The sequence below is a fragment of the Rhinopithecus roxellana genome, chromosome 13, assembly GCF_007565055.1.
Source record: "Rhinopithecus roxellana isolate Shanxi Qingling chromosome 13, ASM756505v1, whole genome shotgun sequence".
Taxonomy (NCBI): domain Eukaryota; kingdom Metazoa; phylum Chordata; class Mammalia; order Primates; family Cercopithecidae; genus Rhinopithecus; species Rhinopithecus roxellana.
Genome location: NC_044561.1, coordinates 79770133 through 79791479, shown reverse-complemented (window position 1 = coordinate 79791479; position 21347 = coordinate 79770133). Strand labels below are relative to the sequence as shown.

At 41.7% G+C, this 21347-nt stretch overlaps 1 protein-coding gene across 3 annotated transcripts in view; it reads right to left on the bottom strand.

Moving 5' to 3' along the window:
• NAPB (NSF attachment protein beta) overlaps window positions 1-14565 on the bottom strand; it is a 52225-nt gene extending 37660 nt beyond the window's left edge. The window contains exon 1 of one of the 3 annotated variants that reach the window (XM_030914242.1): window positions 14351-14565. In XM_030914242.1, coding sequence (XP_030770102.1) covers window positions 14351-14448 — 98 coding nt within the window. In that variant the 5' untranslated portion in view covers window positions 14449-14565. The remainder of the gene's footprint in view (window positions 1-14350) is intronic. The other 2 variants (XM_030914243.1, XM_030914241.1) reach the window with 2 other exon arrangements.
• Between the last annotated feature and the right edge of the window lie 6782 nt (window positions 14566-21347).

Here is a 21347-nt window from a genome sequence, read left to right as displayed (position 1 = left end):
ATGAAAATTAATTTTTTGTAAATTTTATGGATAAGAATTCAGAATTTGCATTCAAAGTAACAACTGTTATCCAGAGGTCTCACAGTGAGGCAGAAGATCCTTGGGAACAATATTCTGTGAGGAATCCATATTACACAGTGACATAAGTTAAATACACGACACTCAATTGACATTAAGAAGCTAAACTGAGCTAAATTAACTTTTGTTTTGTATTACAGGAATCTGACTTGGAAGAAGAAGACATATTCCCCACCGTGAAAGAAAACACTGCCCAGCTAGCACAAAACCACTGCCACCTGGCTGCCTGGTGGTTCATGCAGCTGAACCACCCCTGCATTCCAGAGGCAAGGCAGACTCTCTTCTTCTTGACCATACTGACTCAGGAAACATTTACTGAGATCTACATGTGCCAGAAAATACTAAGGAAATAAACTTCTTGCCCATAAAGAGGTCACAACATTGAGGAAAGAATATCAAGCTTCACGGCTAGAAGGGTCTGAGAAAAAGCCTATCAATTCCCATATTCCCTTGAGGAAACATGGTCAAAACCACAAATGTCCCACCAGAAGCCAGTGAACATTAGAGCTGTAAAAACCAATTCATCTTCAAATAATCTAAAATCTTGATTTCCCCCATCCTGAATAATAACTATTTCAGAGCCTTATAAAACTATGACAACAATAGTCCGTACCATTTTAAAACTGTGGGTGGGAGGAAGGAGACATCGTAGAATTGTGAGAACTAATGACACACACATCATGAGATGTACCTCAAAGAAAAAGGCTGACAACTCCTGAGGTAGAAATAAAGCTGCCTCTAAAATCACAAGATATTAGAGTAGAAATACCACAAAAAGTGACAGTGACAGTACTATGAAGATAAGCATGTAGAACCAGAGGCAAAATTCAGCTCTAACATCAGGATGCCATGAAGGGGTGTTTCAAGCCACCCCAAAAGACTGAAAAGGGACTTGCCCAGTGTGGGGAGCCTGGGGGGATCCCCACAAAGCAGGGTAGCTTTTTCTCATTATTTACCAGCAGTATCTCCTTAGCCACTAGACTGATGCTCTGGGGAAAGGAAGCAGCACAGGGCCTGCCACAATAACAAGGCTGACTGCTTAGTGTCTGGATGGAACAAACTGTCCACATTAATGTTTTAAGGTTTCCCATGTATGCCTCAAAATAATAAGCAAATGTAGAAAGAATCCAGAAGAGAGGAAAATTCAAAATCTGTCTAAAAGTGCCTCTGCCATATAGAACTACTCTGTGATATTATAGGCTCTATAAACAATTTATTTCTACCTGATGCTTCACTTCTGGAATCTCCACAGATTCTAAACACTTGGAGCTTTCTTAGATAAACTTAACCCTTCCAAGATTATTCTATTTCAGGTCTTAATATATTTTAAAACAGTACAAATCTTTTATGTGATGCAAAAGTAGAGATTTCTTCAGTGGGGGAGATGCAGAGGCCCCAGGAGGACACAAAACAACTGGAAGAGATATTTTCACACGTTCTCAACAAAAAGAAATGATAAATGCATGAGGTGATGAGTATGCTAACTATCTTCATTTGATCATTATACAACACAGACGTATATCAAAAAAACAAATTGTACCCCATCAACATGTGCAATACAATGTGTCAATTAAAAACTATTTTTTAAAAAAAGGTAGGAGGGAGATACTCTCCAGAATGCTAATTTGAATTCTTACATCAAAAGGCAGCATCTAAATGTTTCACTGTTCTTTTATAAATCGGTAATGCAGAAGCCCAAGGTATGGTGGAGAGGTCCAGGGCATGGGCTTGAGTCAGACTACCTACAAATGAACACTGTCATTTACTTACGAGCCTTCAGTTCCCTGGAGCAGCCAGGCCTGTCTTGGCCTTGGAGAGCAAGAGAAATTCCACCAAGCCAGCTAGCACTGTACCACTAAGAGGAGCGCTGTCTCAGTGGCCTTGGACTTTTGGAATCAATTTTCTAAGAACTTTTCACTTTGCTTCTGCTTAATTAAGGACTAAAATCATAGATTCTCAAACAGAGAAAATAATCAGAGACATTTAAGGACTGTGACCAAAGTATTTCTGTTTAAGCACAATTTCCTGAAATAAAGCTTATGAGAACAAGTATAACAAAGAAAGCTAGTTAGACTTTATTTTGACAATAGTTTTATAAAGCCTCAACTTTATATGGGGAGTAGTCATCTTTATAGAGAAGAAATAGGCATAGACTGGACCTATTAATAAAACAAAACAGAGATATTTAAATACTTAAGATAATGGTAGCTGCTACATTAATTCAGAAATGACTGTTACACAACCTAATTTACCAAGAGCAGTTTTTAAATTGAATTTCAGTCTTTATATAAAAATTTAAGCTGAATTTCAGTCTTCAGAAAATATTGATGAGACATGTGATTCCCAAAAAATCATGGTGGTTGCTTACAGATAAATATATCTACACATCCTCCAAAAACCTTACAGATCAACAAAAAGCAAACACAACCACCCATAATCTGTGCCCACAGCAAAAGGAGGCAGTATTCAGCAAGCCTCCATTAAATATAATTAAGGAAATAAAAAATCCAAAACTACCAGAGCTAGCAACATTGCCTCTGCTGCCAGTCAGAGGGGAATCTGTGGACAGGAGAGGGGAGTTTAACCTGGCAATCGCTGTCCAGGGAAGAACTCTCAGCAAGGAAGTGCCCTACCAGGGTAGGCAAACACCCCAGACCAGGTGGAAGACCTGGTAGGTTAGAGCACTGCAGTTGGGAACAAATAGAGGGGCTTTGCCACAGGCAGCAGTTTCCAGAAGACACTGCTTCTGGGAGAAGGCAACTTAGAAGGTGGGGGCAACTCTATGGAGGCTTGGCAGTGAAAGGAAAGAAGGCAAGTGATGGAAATACATTCTTGAAACAAAAGAGTATCACAGAATTAGAAGTCACACCAACCCTCTTTCTACCCCTCTACAGCACCATTCATTAAAGAAACCGCATTTAACTGTACCTACACAAGGCAGCATTTAAACTAAGAAACCCATGAAGTCACACAAACCCCTCCTCTCCTGTCACAGAAACACATGCTATTGTGTGCCCAAGAATCTCTGTGACTCTCTACACTAAACAGAAAGGAGAAACAGCATCCATATGAAGCTACTATATAAGAAAGAAGATCCTAAGTGAATTAATGCAGGAATAGAAAACCAAATACCGCATGTTTTCACTTATAAGTGGCAGCTAAACACTGGATACCCATGGGCATACAAATGGCAACAGTAGACACTGGGGACTCTAGAGGGGCATGGGGGGAGAAACAGTTGAAAAACTATTGGGTACTATGCTCAGTATCTGGGTGACAGGATCATTTGTACCCTAAACCTCAGCATCACACAATATACCTACCCAGTTAACAAACCTTCAATATTTTCCCTGAATCTAAAATAAAAGTTGTAAAAAAGGAATAAATATTAAAATAAAATTGAGTCATACCAAAACAACTCCAAAACAAAAAAAGAAACAAGAATTAAAATATGTTCCCTAAAACAATCACAAGGCACAGGAAAACAATTCCATATAACTGAAATATTATTGAACAGATATGAAAGTATATCATAAGTTAGAAATTTAAAAACTCATCATGGAAATACACACAAAAAAAGTAAGATGATGAACTCTTGTTTCAAATTCTAGAAGGACAGAAATAAAAAGACAAAATGATCTCGGAAATAAAATCTCTGTTATAACATGCCTAAGGGGAGAGCAGATTCTACTGACAATAAGGAAAACTATGCAAACAGCCAAGAGAACAAAAATGAAGAGAAAAGGATCTAAGTAAAAGTGATACAGGATGGGCAAAGAGCCAATATCCATGTAATTAGAGTCCCTGAAGAAGGGAGGAAAAAAACCCACTTTCACAATCTGAGAAAATTTTCTGGAAACAAAAGGCATGAATCTAAATACTGAACAGGCCGACACGTACTTGGAAAACTGACCCAGAATAGCCTACTATGAAACATATCCTAGTAAGATGACTTGATTTTATAAATGAAGAACATTTCTGGGCTTCCACATAAAACGGCAAAGTTACTTCTAAAACTAAGAAAATCAGGCTAAGACTTCAACAGCAATATACAGAGCAAAAGAACAGTGGAACAATCCTTTACTGGAAACTCAAGGGGGAAAAAAGTGTGAGCCAAGGATTATACAACCAGGCCATCCATCAAGCACCCCCCAGTGTAAGCCAGGACCCAAGGGATAACTAAGAGATGACTAGGAAACATAGTTGAAATGACTGGTGGTGTCACTGCATATGTTGTATTGTATATCTAAGACAAAATGTGAGGACAAGGGTAGAAAAATAATAGGGAAACACTTCTATGTCTGATAAAGTACAAACAGCTTAAAAAAAAAAAAAAAAAAGCACATTAGAGAACAAGAGATGTGGAACATGCTCACTGAGAGGCACATAGGTAATAGGAGTTTTCCAGAGTAAACAAAATAATAGGCACCTAAGTAAGGAAAAGGAGCTAAGGATATTTAAAAATATTTATAGCATAAAGGTAACCAGTAGAACAAAATTACAAACCTTCCTAAAAAGAGAAAAGAGACGACATGAAGACAAATAACAATGAAAATATAATATACAGTACATCTAGTAGTACGACAGTTAAGAACCAATCATATACTTGTCATTTTCAGATCTGCTCACAAAATAAAACCCAACTTTGTGCTCAATACAAGAAACACAACTAAAATACCAATTCCGAAAGGCTTAAAATAAAGAGATGGTCAAAAGTATACCAAACAAATCAAGCAGCTCTTGTTAGAGCTGTCGTAACAGCAAATAACCCTGATGTCTCCCACAGGCTTCTCTCAGTCACTTGACTTGTTACTGCAGATTGGCTGTGACTGCTGGCTCTTTCTCCAAGTGTCATCATTCCCTACTGTGGAAAGTACCGGTATATATACTCTTCTTAATTTCTTACAGAAGGGAAAAAGCCATGGCAGAAGTGCCTTCCACTCATACTTTATCAGTCAGTCAGTCACATGGCCACAACTGGCAGCAGAGGGCACACGGTAACAGACGGCATGTATGATCCTCTTACATAATACAGTCCTAAGGAATGCAAATACAAGTAATAAGAAAAAAGAGATTGCTACCCTGTAATGAGACAAAATTTGGGCTCAAAGGCCTTCAGGAAGCTCACGTCATAATGCTAAACATATAATTCATAATAATATTAGTTGGGAAAATCTATGCACCAAAAACGCAGTAGCCCCCTTTATAAAGCAGAAATTGCAAAAGTTAAAAAAGACAGAAATACACTTATAAGAAAGCAGATATTAATATGCCCCTCTAAGTCCAAAACAGATCAAGTGAACAAAAAATACAGACATGAAAGACACAGACAATATAATCAATAACTAGACATGAGGGATCTCTATCGAAATTTGACAACAAAATATCCACCTTCTAAAGTATACACAGGGGATTACAATCCCAGCACTTCGGGAGGCCGAGGCAATTGGATCATTTGAGGTCAGGAGTTTGAGACCAGCCTGGCCAACACGGTGAAACCTTGTTTCTACTAAGTATACAAAACTTAGCCAGGTGGGGTGGCACATGCCTATATTCCTAGCTACTGGGGAGGCCGAAGCAGGAGAATCGCTTGAACCTGGGTGGCGGAGATTGCAGTGAGTTGCACCACTGTACTCCAGCCTGGGCGACAGTGTGACTCTGTCTCCAAGAAAATAAAGTGTACGTTGGGGCGGGTGCAGGTGGCTCATGCCCATGATCCCAGCACTCTCTGGGAGGCCAAAGCAGGAGGATTGTTTGAGGCCACGAGTTCAAGACCATCTTGGGAAACACAGCAAGACTCCGTGTCTAAAAACAATTTGTGTACCTGGACCATTCATGAACACCAACAATATATTAAGTGGCAAAGAAAATCTCTGATCATAACAACAAAAAAAAAGTTTAAGTAATAATATACAAAGAAAGGCCATTCTTTCTACCTGGAATAAAACCCTTAAAAAAAAACCTCTTGGAACAAAGGGGAAACAAACTAAGATAAAAATATTATATAACAGGATCTATAAAATACAACTGAAGCAGTTTTAAGAACAAAAGTATAGCCATGAATATTTGAATCCATACAAATAAAATAATGAAAACAGTGAAAAAACACCTCCCTAGAAAAATGAACCAGAGGAAAAAACAAAAGAAGCCAAAGAAAGCAATAAAGATAAAAGTAGAAGTCAGTAAGACAGAAAACACAAAACCAGTAGAACAAATCAATCAAAATATTCGTTGTTTAGGGAAAAAGAATCAAAAGAATCAAGGAAAAAAGGGAAAAAACACAAATACAAAAATAAAGTGACAGAAGAAAATTACTAAAACAGAACATTTTTAAAAGTCAAAAAGACTACTATGCACAATGCAAATATATTTTTTAAAACTTAGATAAAATGAATTATTTCCTAGGAAAACACAATTTACCAAAATTGACATCAGTAGAGAAAGAAAATTTAATTACAAACTCCAGAGACAAAAACAAGAAAGTTATCAAAGAAATACCCATCAAAAGCCCCAGTGGTTTCACTGTGGTGTATTCTTAAACCTTCAAAGACCGGAGTCCAAAAAAAGAAAAAATCCAAATTATTTTGGGGAGGCACCTGCAACAGCAATACTTCAAGCTGATAAAGACTACATACAAATGAACTGTAGATAAAACAATCCTAAATCATATATGTAAAAATACAATCTAGGCCGGGCACAGTGGCTCAAGCCTATAATCCCAGCCCTGTGGGAGACGAACCAGGCAGATCATTCGAGCCCAGGAGTTTGAAACCAGCCTAGCCAACATGGTGAAACCCCATATCTAATAAAAATACAAACATTAGCTGGGCATGGTGGCCTGTGCCTGTAATCCCAGCTGCTCAGGAGGCTAAGGTGGAAGGATCACTTAAGCCTGGGAGGCGGAGGTTGCAGTGAGTAATGAGCACACCAGCCTGGGCGACAAAGTGAGACCCTGTCGCAAAATAAATAAATAAATAAATAAATAAATATAAAAATAGAATCTAAATTTAAAAATATATTACAATCCTGAGAGATTTACTCCAGGAGTGCAAGGACAGTACAATACGAGGCCTCGTATTTACTAATTAACATATAATGACTCTAAGGAGAAAAATGTTTATCTCCACAGATATTCAAAAAGGCCTTCAAAATACAACACTAATGCCTAATGAAAACACGGACTAAAACTGGAATTGAGAGACATGTCCTTACCATGAAAAAAGATACCTTAATTCAAGAAAGTACTGACTTATTCAATTTTGTTATTACTTATAAGTTCTACTTAAACACAAAAATAGTTAACATTCTGAAACTCTACTTCTAAGTTTCCTTACTGTGAACTTTATTAGTCACTGAAAATTCTTTGAAGGTACAAAAGCTTTACTGATTTTATCATCCAATCAAATAAACACAATGTAAAAATCTAAGAAGAGTATATGAAGTCTGTAACTAGGGTGATTCTGTGTCCTCACTGCATAGACATGCTTGACTTGTACCCATTTCCTTATTATCTCAAAAATATCGCAATTTGGACAATATATTCTCTTTGACTCCATAACTCACAAAAATAGAAAAATATATTTAAAAATTTTTAAGTAAAATATTTTGATTAGCTTAAATACTTATTCAGCATTAATCCATATGATTAATTAAGATTTAAATCTGCTGTTTATATACACAAGGTAATAGAGATTGAGATATAACTAAGTAAAATGAGGGGGCAAAAGGGAAAATCTAAGACCATGAAAGTTATAATAAATTCTTCATCATTTTTAGCAAAATCAATAGATACTGTCTAAAATCAAGAAATCAGGAAGTAGAAGTGCTCTAAAATTATTTAGAAATGTGGTGGTAACCATCAGAAAAACTAATGAGAAAGTTAAAAATGGTTGCTTCTTAGGAGTGAGATTATGGAAAAGGCTCAGAGAACTTTTCTTTTCAACTGAAAACTCTCTGTGCTGGGCACGGTGGCTCACGCCTGTAATTCCAACACTTTGGGAGGCCAAGGCAGGCAGATCACGAGGTCAGAAATTCAAGACCAGCCTGGCCAACATGGTGAAACCCTGTCTCTACTAAACATACAAAAATTAGCTGGGCGTGGTGGCACATGTCTGTAATCCCAGCTACTCAGGAGACTAAGGCAGGAGAATTGCTTGAGTCCAGGAGGTGGAGGTTGCAGTGAGCCAAGATCACGCCACTGCACTCCAGCCTGGGCAACAGAGCAAGACTCCATCAAAAAAAAAAAAAAGAAGAAGAAGAAAACTCTCTGTATTCCTTGTACTTTTCTACCTTGTACAGTTACAATGTTTATAATAAACAAATATTTAAATAAAAGGCCTGGTACGGGGGCTAACCCCTGTAACAGCAGCAGTTTGGGATGTTGAGGTCAGCAGAGCAGAGCATTTGAGTCCCCGAGTTGCAGACAAGCCTGGGCAACATAGCAAGACCCTGTCTCTACAAAAAATACAAAATTAGGCATGGTAGTGCATCCTTGCAGTCCTAGCTACTTGGGAGGCTGAGGTGGGAGGATCTCTTGAGCTCAGGAGGTCAAGGTTGAAGTGAGCAGATATCTCCTCACTGCCTTCCAGCCTAGGCAACAGAGTGAGAGCTTGTCTCAAAAAAATTAATACATACATAAAACGGAAGAAAGTGACTTAAAGTCTCCTTTACTTGGTATAGCTTTACTCTTGAAAACTAGGTAAGAATAAAAGAAAAAACATCAGCATTTATATTAGCATTAATACATTCATTCTCTCCACCAATATTTGCCACGTGCCCACCACATGCCTCAGGCTGGGTGACGCGTTAGCCACAGCAAAAAAACAGGCAGACTTCCAAGGGGCCACACATGACCACTGGCCCTCCCTCTCTCTCCAGAGTAACTGCACTTCACAGAGCTCACAAGAATGAAAGAATATGTGGAGAAAACTGCAAAAATCCAACAAGAAAAAGGCCAGTCTGGTAACAGCTTATCATTTGATACCAAGTTGTAACAACCTAAAATCAGAAAACCGGCCAGGCGCGGTGGCTCACGCCTGTAATCCCAGCACTTTGGGAGGCCGAGGCGGGCGGATCACGAGGTCAGGAAATCGAGCCCATCCTGGCTAACACGGTGAAACCCCGTCTCTACTAAAAATACAAAAAAATTAGCCGGGCGCGGTGGCGGGCGCCTGTAGTCCCAGCTACTCCGGAGCCTGAGGCAGGAGAATGTAGTGAACCCGGGAGGCGGAGCTTGCAGTGAGCTGAGATCGCGCCACTGCACTCCAGCCTGGGCAACAGAGCGAGACTCCGTCTCAAAAAAAAAAAAAAAAAATCAGAAAACCAAACAATTATAATAAAGTTACATAGCTCTATGCAACTGAATAAGCATTCTGACCTCATTCAATCCTTAACAACCGACAAAAACAGATTCTGTCCCTCTGCCCATTTGAAAACTAAAAAAACAAGTTCTAAGTATGATTTACTTGACTATGGTCACCAAAATAGTAAATGAGAGAACTTGAGCCTCCACCTGGTCTCCCCATGAATAATAATATAATTATATTTCTTATGTGTATTATATAATTCATAAAAATAATTGTTCAATTTATAATCTATTTCTTTTGAGAAAGATACACAAATATACATATCTATTTCTTATACTGTATCACCTGTCTCTGTAAGTAAACCTGAGCCTAATAATTTTTTTAAAAGTTCAATCTGCATTTGAACAATTGTAACTGAGGAAAACCTAAATGCTTCACCTATGTTATCACATGGCCCCACCATATTTTGGCAAAACTTAAAAGCAATCTTTGTTGAAATAAACACAAGTGAAGAATACTGATAATTTATAGTCTGCAATGCTTAATATTCACAGTTTTCACAAACAGCTAATAAATTATAGATTCATAATTATTTCAAGATAACCCAATGGGGCCTTTCATTAAATTTACATTGACATTGCCAGATTGATAGCTCTTGTGTAAACTCTGAGACTAAACACTGAAAGGCAAAAGAAGACAGTGTTAACCATAAAGAACATCTTTCCATTGGCATTTTTTTTTTTTTTTTTTTTTGAGACGGAGTCTCTCTCGGGGGCCCAGGCTGGAGTGCAGTGGCACGATCTCAGCTCACTACAACCTCCACCTATCAGGTTCAAGTGATTCTCCTGCCTCAGCCTACCAAGTAGCTGGTATTACAGGTGCCCGCCACCACACCAGGCTAATTTTTGTATTTTTAGTAGAGACAGGGTTTCACCATGTTGGCTAGGCTGGTCTCAAACTCCTGACTTCAAGTGATCCTCCCGCCTTGGCCTCCCAGAGTGCTGGGATTACAGGCGTGAGCCACTGCATCTGGTCTCCACTGTCATTCTTAAACACTTTCTTGTATGTGCATTGTGCAGGTTATTCCCAGTCGGGTCTTACAGCAACAAGATGGAGGGGATAGTATTAAAAGAGGCTTTTCCAATTGAAAACTATCTTAATGTCAGCCTCAGGCCGATTTAAAATCATACCAGTAGCTCATTAACATTATATGTTGGAATTTGAAATTAACTACAAAATTCCATAGCTCATTCCTGGCAACAAACTAAAGGACAATACAACTCCTTTGGAAGTAGTTTTACTAAATGTACTATACTACAAACTTGAGAAAAAGTTTTAACTCCAGAACTACAAAAACACATCACTGTTTAACTGGTAATTAAGCAGAAACAAAAACCATCACAACAATGGTTTCCTGCAATGTTTGCATCCCTTGTCAGCTCTTTTCCTGAGGAGGAAGGTGGGGGTGGGGAAGGAATACTGATACCTTACCTATCAAGCAGAGAAGGCAGAAGATCTGTGCCTTACACAGAGAAGAAATATTTGACTGACACATTCTCATAAATACATAAGCATATTTTCATCTACTTTTACTGAAAGCAACAACAACAACAACAAAAACCTGTAGAATACTACTAAGAATACAGTATTGCCACAAAACCAGTGTGAGTGGTAAACGCTAGAGGAAAACTCATGACAGGCTTTAATCTGCAGACAGAACGTTCAGAATGTCTGTGATGTGAAATATCTGCAATATGCCAAGCACCTTTTAATGACTGCCACAACCTCAAAACAGATCGCCTGTCCTCTTTAAAGCACCAGCTAGTCAGCTCATGAGCTCTGATGATATTCAAGTCAGTCTGTGTGTTTTATTAATTTTGTGTTACGTTAATTCAGGAGTCTGACATAGAGATGGACTACCCTGCGTTTTAAATAAAGGATTACATGTAGACCTTTAGGAATGAATATGGGGACATTCTATAGCTAAGAAGGCAGGGGCAGGGTGGAGTAACATGTATTCCAGTCTAGAAAGGTGATGATACGTGCCATCTATAAGGTAGGATTCTAAACATCTAACATTGATACAGAATCTTAATTGTCCGACTGTCACAGAGACACTACGTCTGCTTTCTGGCTTCAGTAATTATATAATATTACTAAACTCCTAAAACTTTAAGTACTCTTCTTCCTGCAAGCTTTCCTGGAGCAAGTATTACTGGAAATAACAGTCTTCAAAGTATAAATCACACTTGCATTAACAGTTAAAGCTCTTTCAGATATTTTATTTCATTAAAAGATCAATGAGGCTGGGCGCGGTGACTCATGCCTGTAATCCCAGCACTTTGGGAGGCCAATGCAGGTGGATCATGAGGTCTGGCGTTCGAGACCAGCCTGGCCAACATAGTGAAACCCTGTCTCTACTAAAAACACACACACACAAAACTAGCCGGGTGTGGTGACGGGCGGCTGTAATCCCAGCTACTCAGGAGACTAAGGCAGGAGAATCGCTTGAACCTGGGAGGCAGTGGTTGCAGTGAGCCGAGATCGTGCCACTGCACTCCAGCCCGGGCGACAGTGTGAGACTCTGGCTCAAAAAAAAAAAAAAAAAAAAAATCAATGATGTACTCTAAAAGGTCTTTGGCTCTGAAATTCTGGAAAAGTCATCTGGTTGGTCTACTGCTTCTTTGATAAATAACTGGAGCTGACAATTTTGATTAATATGTTAATTAATATCTAATAGTCACTGTCTCCAACATCCATGGTTCCAAACGTTTTACAAACATAACCTCATTGAACCCGCATAAATTTGGAGATATACTATTATTGTCTCCATTTTATACACTGGAAACAGAAGCACAGAGAGGCTAAGTAACTTGCCCTAGGTCCCAAAGCTAGATAATAAACTGACCTGTTGTACCTGGGTAAGAACCAAGATGCACTAACTTTTGTGTAAACTGAGTGTGAATGGTGAAGACTGGTCTTCATATATGTTCTGTCAATAACATAGGTAGCAACAGTTAAAAGGGAGATGTTTCTTTAAAAACAAAGGCTTTTCAAAATCCTTTAAGGATTATAAGCTCAAGATTTGGCCTAATTTCCTAAAAACATCGAACACCTCTTTCCCAAAAGGAGTGTTCTCCTGAGACAAGCACCAAGTGCTGTCATGCTTTTTCTTTTCCTCTGCCAGTTACAGACTCCCCCACAGGGAAGCACCTCCTGACTTGAAATACGTTGTAACATTAAAATAACCTCCTGGCATGAGGTACTATGACATTAAATTTTATCAGAGTGAATTTTAAATGTTTTGTGAATCAAAACATTTAAAAGGAGTTAGTGTGGCGCTAGCACTTCATGGTACTGTTATAACTTTTAAATGCAAAACAAAACATAATTCATAGCTATATCTCCCACACATCACATGAGAAATTTAGAAACCAGCTGTGATAAATGTCCTCTTAGAGGTTCTTGAGGACAGGGACCCTGATCTTCATGCATTTTTGCAGCCCTTTATGCATTTCCGCAGTTATGCGTACTGCACGAAACTTGTCCTTAAGCATTTCCTAAAGATATATCAACAGCCGTAAAGTACTATAATTTATAGCCAAAAGAATGAAGTTGGCAAAACAAGCTGAGTCCATTATGTATGTCTTCGGAAATAAGAGTCTGAACTGAATGTGTACAGAAATAAAATCGTGTCTAGTCATGCAATGGGTTAAGTATCTGCTCTTGGTAACAGCAAAGGATCTTTCACTTTCAAAAGAAAAAAACGAAAACAGGCACACACAAAATTTCTGCCTTTCTCATCCTAAACAGCTGAATCATTCACATATTCAACAGCCCAGAAGAATTCTGGGCTGTCAGTGCGGGCTCTGCTTTTTGAGAGGTTGGAATTCAAAATCCTCCTTAGGAGAGCAAGGCAGAATTACAGGAAATTAACGGGATTCCCAAAGGGCGCTGACTTAAACAGGAGCAGCGTCACCGTGAATCAAACAGGAGGCCCTGGCTATCAATCAATCTCTGGAGAAGGAAAAATACTATGCTGAGAAAATATATTCGTTCATTATTCAAGTATTTACTAAACGTGTACTCGGCGCAAGGCCCCTGGCGGGAGGCCAACAAGCACACCAGCTCTGGATCCGGCGCCGGGCCGCCCCCTCCCCCGCGGGGCCCACCAGCAGGCAGGACGCCCCCAGAAGCGCTTGCCAGGCGCCAGGGGCGGCCCCTGCACTGACCCCTCCGGCTCCTCCCGGGCGCGCCTCACCCGGACTGGTCTCCGGAGCGATACGGGCTTCAACGTGGCGAAATGCACCAATACGACTCGCCACGCACGGAGAAGGGGGCCCCATGCGCGCCCCGAGCTACCCCGCCCGCGGCCCTCAGGGAGCTGCTGACCTGCTAGATAGTGGGACCCCCCGCACCAACCCGGGCCAGGGCGACGGGGGAGATCCGGGGTCTCCAGAGGGCGCGTGGGGCTGACAGCTCCCTCAGAGTGTTCTGGGGGCTTCGTGGGGCGCTTGGGGGGGCTCTGGGGGTCCTAGGGGTCCTCTGAAAGGCGCGTGGGGGCTGAGGGTCCCTGTGAGACTCTGGGGATTCCAAGGGGGCGTGTTAGGGGATCTGGAGGGCGTGTGGGGGCTGAGGAACCCTGGGGGGTTCTGCCGGTCCTAGGGGGTGTCTAAAGTGCGCGTGGGGGCTGAGAGCCTCTGGGAGGATACGGGGTTTCCAGGGACCCTGGGGGGCCCTGTGGGGTCTCTGGAGGGCGCGTGCGGACTGAGGGCCCCGGGGCGTCCTGGGGGCTCCAGGAGGCGCTGGGGGGCCCTACAGGATTTCTAGAGGACGCCTTGCAGGCTGAGGGCCCCTAGGCGTGGTCTGAGGGTCCCAGAGGTTGCGTGGGGGACTCGGGGGGTCAGCGTGAAAGGAAGGGGACCAAGTACCGAGACCCCCTAGGGCACGCACGGTCTGGCGCTCACCCAAACAGCCCTCGGAGGAAGGAGTGGGAGGCCTTGACTCGCTTCTCGGCCTCCGCCATCAGCTGTACCGCCTCACGCTCCTTCCCCGCGTTGTCCATGTCGCCAGCCGCGGCCGCCACAGCCCCCTCAGCCGGCTCGCTGCGCGCCCAGGCGCCTTAGCTTTCCCTCTGGCGGCCGCAGGGGCGCAGGCGCAGGCGCGACGCGCGAGGCCTTTCGGGAGCTGTAGTCCAGGTCCTGTCATGGAGGCGGGGATGCTCGAGCCGCCTACTACAGTTCCCAGGAGGCCCCGGGGCGGGGTGTGTGTGAGCCGAGCTTGCGCACAGCTAACTCTCGGGACATCGGCGCAGGGGGCGTGACCACCCAGAGGGGTCCTGGGCCAAAGTGAACCTTTTAGGTATGAGGACATGGTAAATGATCCGTGGCCTCTAGTAAATATCACCTACTCAGTAAAACTCGCATGGCAATGGGATGGATGAAGGAACAGGGGGATAACAGATTGGATGGAACCCACACCCTACTTGCAAGTTCTGCAAAAGAGAATCTGGTGTAGCCACCAAAGCATCACATGCTTGATACCGCCTACCAAAAAACGAGCAACAGCTGGCAATAAGAGCCATTTTTATCTCCAAGAGCAAGACTGCCCCAATATAAGTTCAGTTATTTTTAAATCTCCCCAAACTGTAACTTTCTGTTGGTCCTCTCTTCCTTGGTTATAAACGAGTTGCATATATGCAATATATGCACAATCCACTCTTTTGTTGACTGAGTTATATTCAGGGGATATCAGCCACTGAACTCTTATCCTTTACATAATACTGGCCATAGTGGATGGATCTCCAGGGACAAAATTTGTGCCTGCCAGGAAGACTTATAATCTCCTAGGAGAAGTATCCATAGATAGATGGAATCCTGTGCCAGAGACTTTCAGGCCTGTCCCAGAGGGAGTTATTTTTGAATACAATGTCTAGACCATTCAAGCTTGGCAGTGCTAAGGCAGAGATGCTGAAGCTAATAAGAAAATCACCGCCAAGTGAGATTTATGACAGTTTCAAACTATTAATAAATACACTCTGGGCACTGGCATGCAAAATTTTAAAAAATGAAGACTGTCTGTAGAGAGCAAGGCAAGAGGGGCCAAACTCCTAGAAAGAAAGTTGACTAAAGCACATGTCACAGAGTTCATACATTTCAGGCCTCTGTAGAGATAGAAAGAAATCTCAGCTCTTCATGCAGTTTATTTACGATTACTACATGCATTATTCTAACTTTGAAAAGCTGATCTGTGTGCTTTTGGAGAGAGAAGGAGGCAGGAAGTTGGAGGTGACCGTAAATGCAGGGGAGATCAGAGAAAAACCGTAAAAAGTGAACATAAGCATTTGGAAAGCAGAGCAGTCTATGGGCGTTTAATAGAGTGAGGCTAAATCAAAAACTCCTAAGTAAATCAGTGTGTTGATTAAATTAGTTCCCAAACGTGGTCTGATGCAGAAGCTCTAACGGATATTTAAGAAATACTGATTGCTAGGCCACTGGGTTTTGGTATCAAGGTCTCTTGCAGCTGGGGTCTAGAAAATGCACAATTTGAAATCCACCCCTATTCTAAAACACACAGTTCTAGATTCTCAAATCTGTAGTCAGTTGAAAAGGAGCCGGAACAGACTGCCTCCTCAAAGCTAGTACTTGCAATTAAGAGAGACATTTTTGGTGGTTTCTGGTAATTTCCTTCATTCTCTTCTTTGTCACTGGAAATTTGTGGGCACTCCCACCATTCTGCCAGTCCACACCAAAGCGGGAGAAAACCTTCAAAACTTAATTACTGTGTAGAGCAAGTGCTTTCTTCTCCCAGAGGCTGGGGGAGGAAAGGAGGCAGGGCAGAGAGATGAACATCACAGAATAAGGCCTGACTAGAGAGACAGTTGAGGAATCCTTGAAACAAGAAGGAAAAGAAAAGGAGAAGCACCCCTGGTGTGGATCAGGAGAAGAGTAGAAGTCACCTTGGAGAAGAGCCAAAGGACCCACTGCCCACACCTGCACTGCCCAGGATGGAACTGCGCACCACTGGTGGCCATTTACATTCACATTAAATAATATTAAATAAAATGTAAAATTCCATTTCAGGGCTGTACTAGCCACATTTCAAGTGCTCAATAGCCACACATAGCCAGTGGCTACTGAAAAAGTTAAAAATATATAACCCTAGTGGATTGACTAAGTTAGACACCTGGTGGATTGACTAAGTTAGACACCTGGTGGATTGACATTCTATAGCTAAGAAGGCAGGGGCAGGGTGGAGTAACATGTATTCCAGTCTAGAAAGGTGATGATACGTGCCATCTATAAGGTAGGATTCTAAACATCTAACATTGATGTTTAGTAGCCAGTGGCTACTAAAGTGACTAAGTTAGATGCCTGAGGGCGGTGGCTCACACCTGTAATCCGAAAACTTTGGGAGGCTGAGGCAAGCGGATCACTTGAGGTGACTAGTTCAAGACCAGCCTAGCCAACACAATGAAACCCCATGTCCACTAAAAATACAAAATTTACAAAAAATACAAAAATTAGCTGGGTGCGGTGGTGCATGCCTGTAATCCCAGTTACTCAGGAGGCTAAGGCAGGAGAATCACTTGAACCTGAGAGGTGGAACAGAGGTTGCAGTGAGCTGAGATTGTGCCATTATACTCCAGCCTGGGCGACAGAGTGAGTGAGACTCTGTCTCAAAAAAAAAAAAAAAAGACACCTGAAAAACGACAGGTGCAAGAAGATTACTTTGACCTTTTTCTTTTCTTTTTGCATGCAGAATACACACTGGATGCTTTGACCTCTTGTTTCTTTTTCTTTTTCTTTTTTTTTTGAGACAGAGTTTCGCTCTGTTGCCCAGGCTGGAGCACAGTGGTGCAATCTCGGCTCACTGCAAGCTCCGCCTCCTGGGTTCACGCCATTCCCCTGCCTCAGCCACCCAAGTGACTGGGACTACAGACGCCCGCCACCACACCTGGCTAATTTTTTGTATTTTTAGTAGAGACGGGGTTTCACCGTGTTAGCCAGGATGGTCTCGATCACCTGACCTCGTGATCCGCCCGCCTCGGTCTCCCAAAGTGCTGGGATTACGGCGTGAGCCACTGCGCCTGGCCCCAACCTCTTGTTTCTTTAAAGCAAGAGATGAAACTCCCATATGAAAGATGTCCTTCTTATACTAGCAATAAAGCAACATTTTTATCATCAAAGGCAGGAAGTTGAGTCCAAGAGAATTCTGTACAAACCCTGTTAAACTAACCCTTATCTTCCTAGTCACTTTTCTATCTAATTAACTACCCTAGCCCAAGCTCTTCTGCCTCATCACGTTTTCAGTTTACTATTCTTTGTCCAATTCAGTAAATAAGTAACACACTATAACTGCTTCTTTGGGTTTTTATTTCCTTATGAGGCCTCCCATGCCATGTAAAACGTGTATCAAATACATCTGTGTGCTTTTCTGCTATTAACTTGTCTTATATAAGTTTAATTTTCAGACTCCACCAGGAGCCTAGGTGGATGGAGCGTGAGATGCCCCCCTACACTACTATATTGGACTGCACAGAGAACAATTTTATCGTTGCACAAGTCCTAGTGGATTGCACTAGCCTCTATGTGCCTTGCTTTTCAGAAACTTTAGATACGTGTAAGAAAAGGAAAAAAAGGCTTCAGGGAGTTTCTGAGAAGTCAGAGCAGGAAAGGAGCCTGTAGCCTGAACAAGGCAGAGCCAACAGTACTGCTGGCTTTTCCCTGTGAGCAGATGGAGGTGGACACCTGGACGCTCAGACTGAATCAACACACACCCCGAAATATGATCCATCAAGACAGGGCTGAAGCTACTTGAGAACCCCAACACTAAGAAAGCCAGAGTCAGAAAAGAACAGAATCGATATGGAGAAAGAATGTAGTCATCTGCATGTGTTCACAGAAGGAGAGAAAGCACCAGGCAAAGATCCAGTATGGAAAGTTACAGGACATGACTGCTGCTTCACTGAAGCAAAGCAAGAAGGCTCACCCACATTAAAGGGGAGGGAAATGAGACACCATTTCCTGATGGGAGGGCCTCCGAGGATTTGCAGACGTTTTCACAGCACAACAGCTAGGTTAGAGGGAGTCAGTGCTCACCCTGGTCCACTCTGGTTGCATTGACAAAGTTGGGAAGCTGGAGCCCCTACTCTGGGGTTGGGGGACAGCCCTCAGCTCACATGGCCCTGCATGGCATGGCCCAAGGGTCCCTGCCCAGGTCTACAGTGGCCTCCTCTGATGACATCTCAGCCTTGCTTCTGCCTGAAATGCTAAGCGTGGCTCAGAGTCATCAGACAAGGTCAAACCATCTAAAGCAGAGTGTTCTGCTTCAGAAGGCAGGGAAGAAGGAAGTCCATTTCAGGAGGCTCTTCACCCAAAATCGTTAAAGGAATGCATTAATGAAAATAAATCTTCCATCTATGTGGATGAGGTTGTGCAAATCTAAGGATAGAATTTAATTGTTCTATTTACAGTGATTCTTTTCATTTTTCTCATAGACATAGACCCGTAGAACAAGAGACCCAAGAACATTTGAATGGCACATTTCAGAGAAATAATTAAACAGCTTTTGTTAATCTCAAACTTTTTGAAACAACATCAGTTTATGTGTTTGTGTGTTATGTGTGTGGGGTGACATTTCACACCCTGTCAAAATTGTTACAAGTTTCCCCAAATGTAACTTTGTTAATCTTACTTAACCTTTCCTTAAAAAATTACTTTACAAAATTCAGACCAAAAAGTTAGAAAAGGTAAAATTAAATATACACAAATATCTGTTAGGGAAAACAAAAAATGGTAAATTAAGTTAAAATAAATGCTTATGAGAAAATACATATTATTGTCATTAGTAAGTGTTCTTCTTCTTTTTTTTTTTTTTTTTTTTTTTTTGAGACAGGGTCTTGCTCTGCTGCCCAGGCTGAAGTGCACAATCACAGCTCACTGCAGCCTATATCTCCCAGGAGTAAGTGATCCTCCTACCTCAGCCTCCTGAGTAGCTGGGACTACAGGCATGTACCACCAAACCCAGCTGTTTTTTTAATTTTTATTTTTAGTAGAGATGAGGTCTTGCTGTCTTGCCCAGGCTGGTCTCAAACTGCTGAGCTCAAGCAATCTTTCCATCTCTGCCTCCCAAAGTGCTGGGATTACAGGCATGAGCCACTGTGCCCGACCAAATATTCTTCTTTTTATTAGCTGATATAAAAGTCTACAAACAAGTTTTGAAATTAACTTGATGCCTTTATTTATGGCAAATGGGCATAAGATCATTTTGACAATTTTTATTTATATTATATGTTCTAGGACCTTTCTTATCTATGCTCAATATAAGTTATGGTTATGAGCCACAGACACAATTGCTTAAAGAGAAAAATGGTTTATTTTCCACATACTCTTTGAATTCCTTTCACATCATTATTTAATATTACATTAGGAGAAATTTTAGGAAAAAAGATGCTCATAATTCTACCTACCCAATGAAACATTTTTAATTTTTTATATGTATATAGTGCTATCTCATTTTTATTCATGAAACTTACACACATGTAAGTATTATTAGGAGTATGCTTGTAGTTTGTATTTTTTGTTTGTTTATGAAACATATATTTTCTCTGTTGCTGTAAGTGTTTGTAATTGATTGTTAATGGCCAATAGTTGAATGAATCAAATTTCACAAAACCTTTTTCCACTGTGGTATATTTGGTTTGCATCACATCTGGCTCTTATAGAAACACCTAAGACTGTCTTGGAAAGTTAAATAATTTTCCCATCACTAAATTACACTGTCCCAGGCTTATTTAGGGTGCAGTGCTAGCATTTCTTCATAATCAGGTGGGAAGAACTGGGTCTTCACAAATCTACTCTTAGCATGGTAGTAACTGGCTTTAAAAACACAGTCAACCCTTATTTTTCATGGATTTCATATTTGCAAACTCACCTACTTGCTGAAATTAAGTTACAATCCTAAAATCAACACTTGTGGCACTCTTGCAGTCATTCACAGACACTCAGAGTGGGAAAAAATGTGGGTGGCCTGACACATATATTCCAAGCTGAGGTCAAACACAGCAACACTCTGCCTTCTTGTTCCAGCTGTTGTTGTTTTTTGTTTGTTTGTTTGTTTTTTGAGATGGAGTCTCACTCTGTCTACCAGGCTGGAGTGCAGTGTCTCGATCTCAGCTCACTGTAACCTACACCTCCTGGATTCAAGCAATTCTCCTGCCTCAGCCTCCCAAGTAGCTGGGAATACAGACACATGCCACCATACCCAGCTAAGTTTTGTATTTTCAGTAGAGATGGGGTTTCCCCATGTTGATCAGGCTGGTCTCGAACTCCTGACTTCAGGTAATCCACCCACCTTGGCCTTGAGCCACCACTCCCAGCCTTGTTCCAGCTCTTATGTTGTTAGCAAGTGTCCTTTTTCACAGCCTGTTTACTGCCACATTTTGCAATTTTGTGTTTTTTTTTTTTAAGAGGTGGGGTCTTGCTGTGTTACCCAGGTTGATCTCGAACTCCTGAGCTCAAGTGCCTTCAGCCTTGGCCTCCCAAAGTGCTGGGATTACACGTACGAGCCACCACATGTGGTTTCAGTTTTGTGCTTTTTTGGTTGGCGCTTTTGCCGTTTAAAATGGCCCCAGGCATAGTGCTGCAGTGCTATCTAGTTCCTAAGCACAGGAAGGCTGTGAGCTGCCTTATGGAGAAAATGTGTCTTAAATAAGCTTCATGGCCGAGCGCGGTGGCTCAAGCCTGTAATCCCAGCACTTTGGGAGGCCGAGGCGGGCGGATCACAAGGTCAGGAGATCGAGACCATCCTGGCTAACACGGTGAAACCCCGTCTCTACTAAAAAATACAAAAAACTAGCCGGGCGAGGTGGCGGGCGCCTGTAGTCCCAGCTACTCGGGAGGCTGAGGCAGGAGAATGGCGTGAACCCGGGAGGCGGAGCTTGCAGTGAGCTGAGATCTGGCC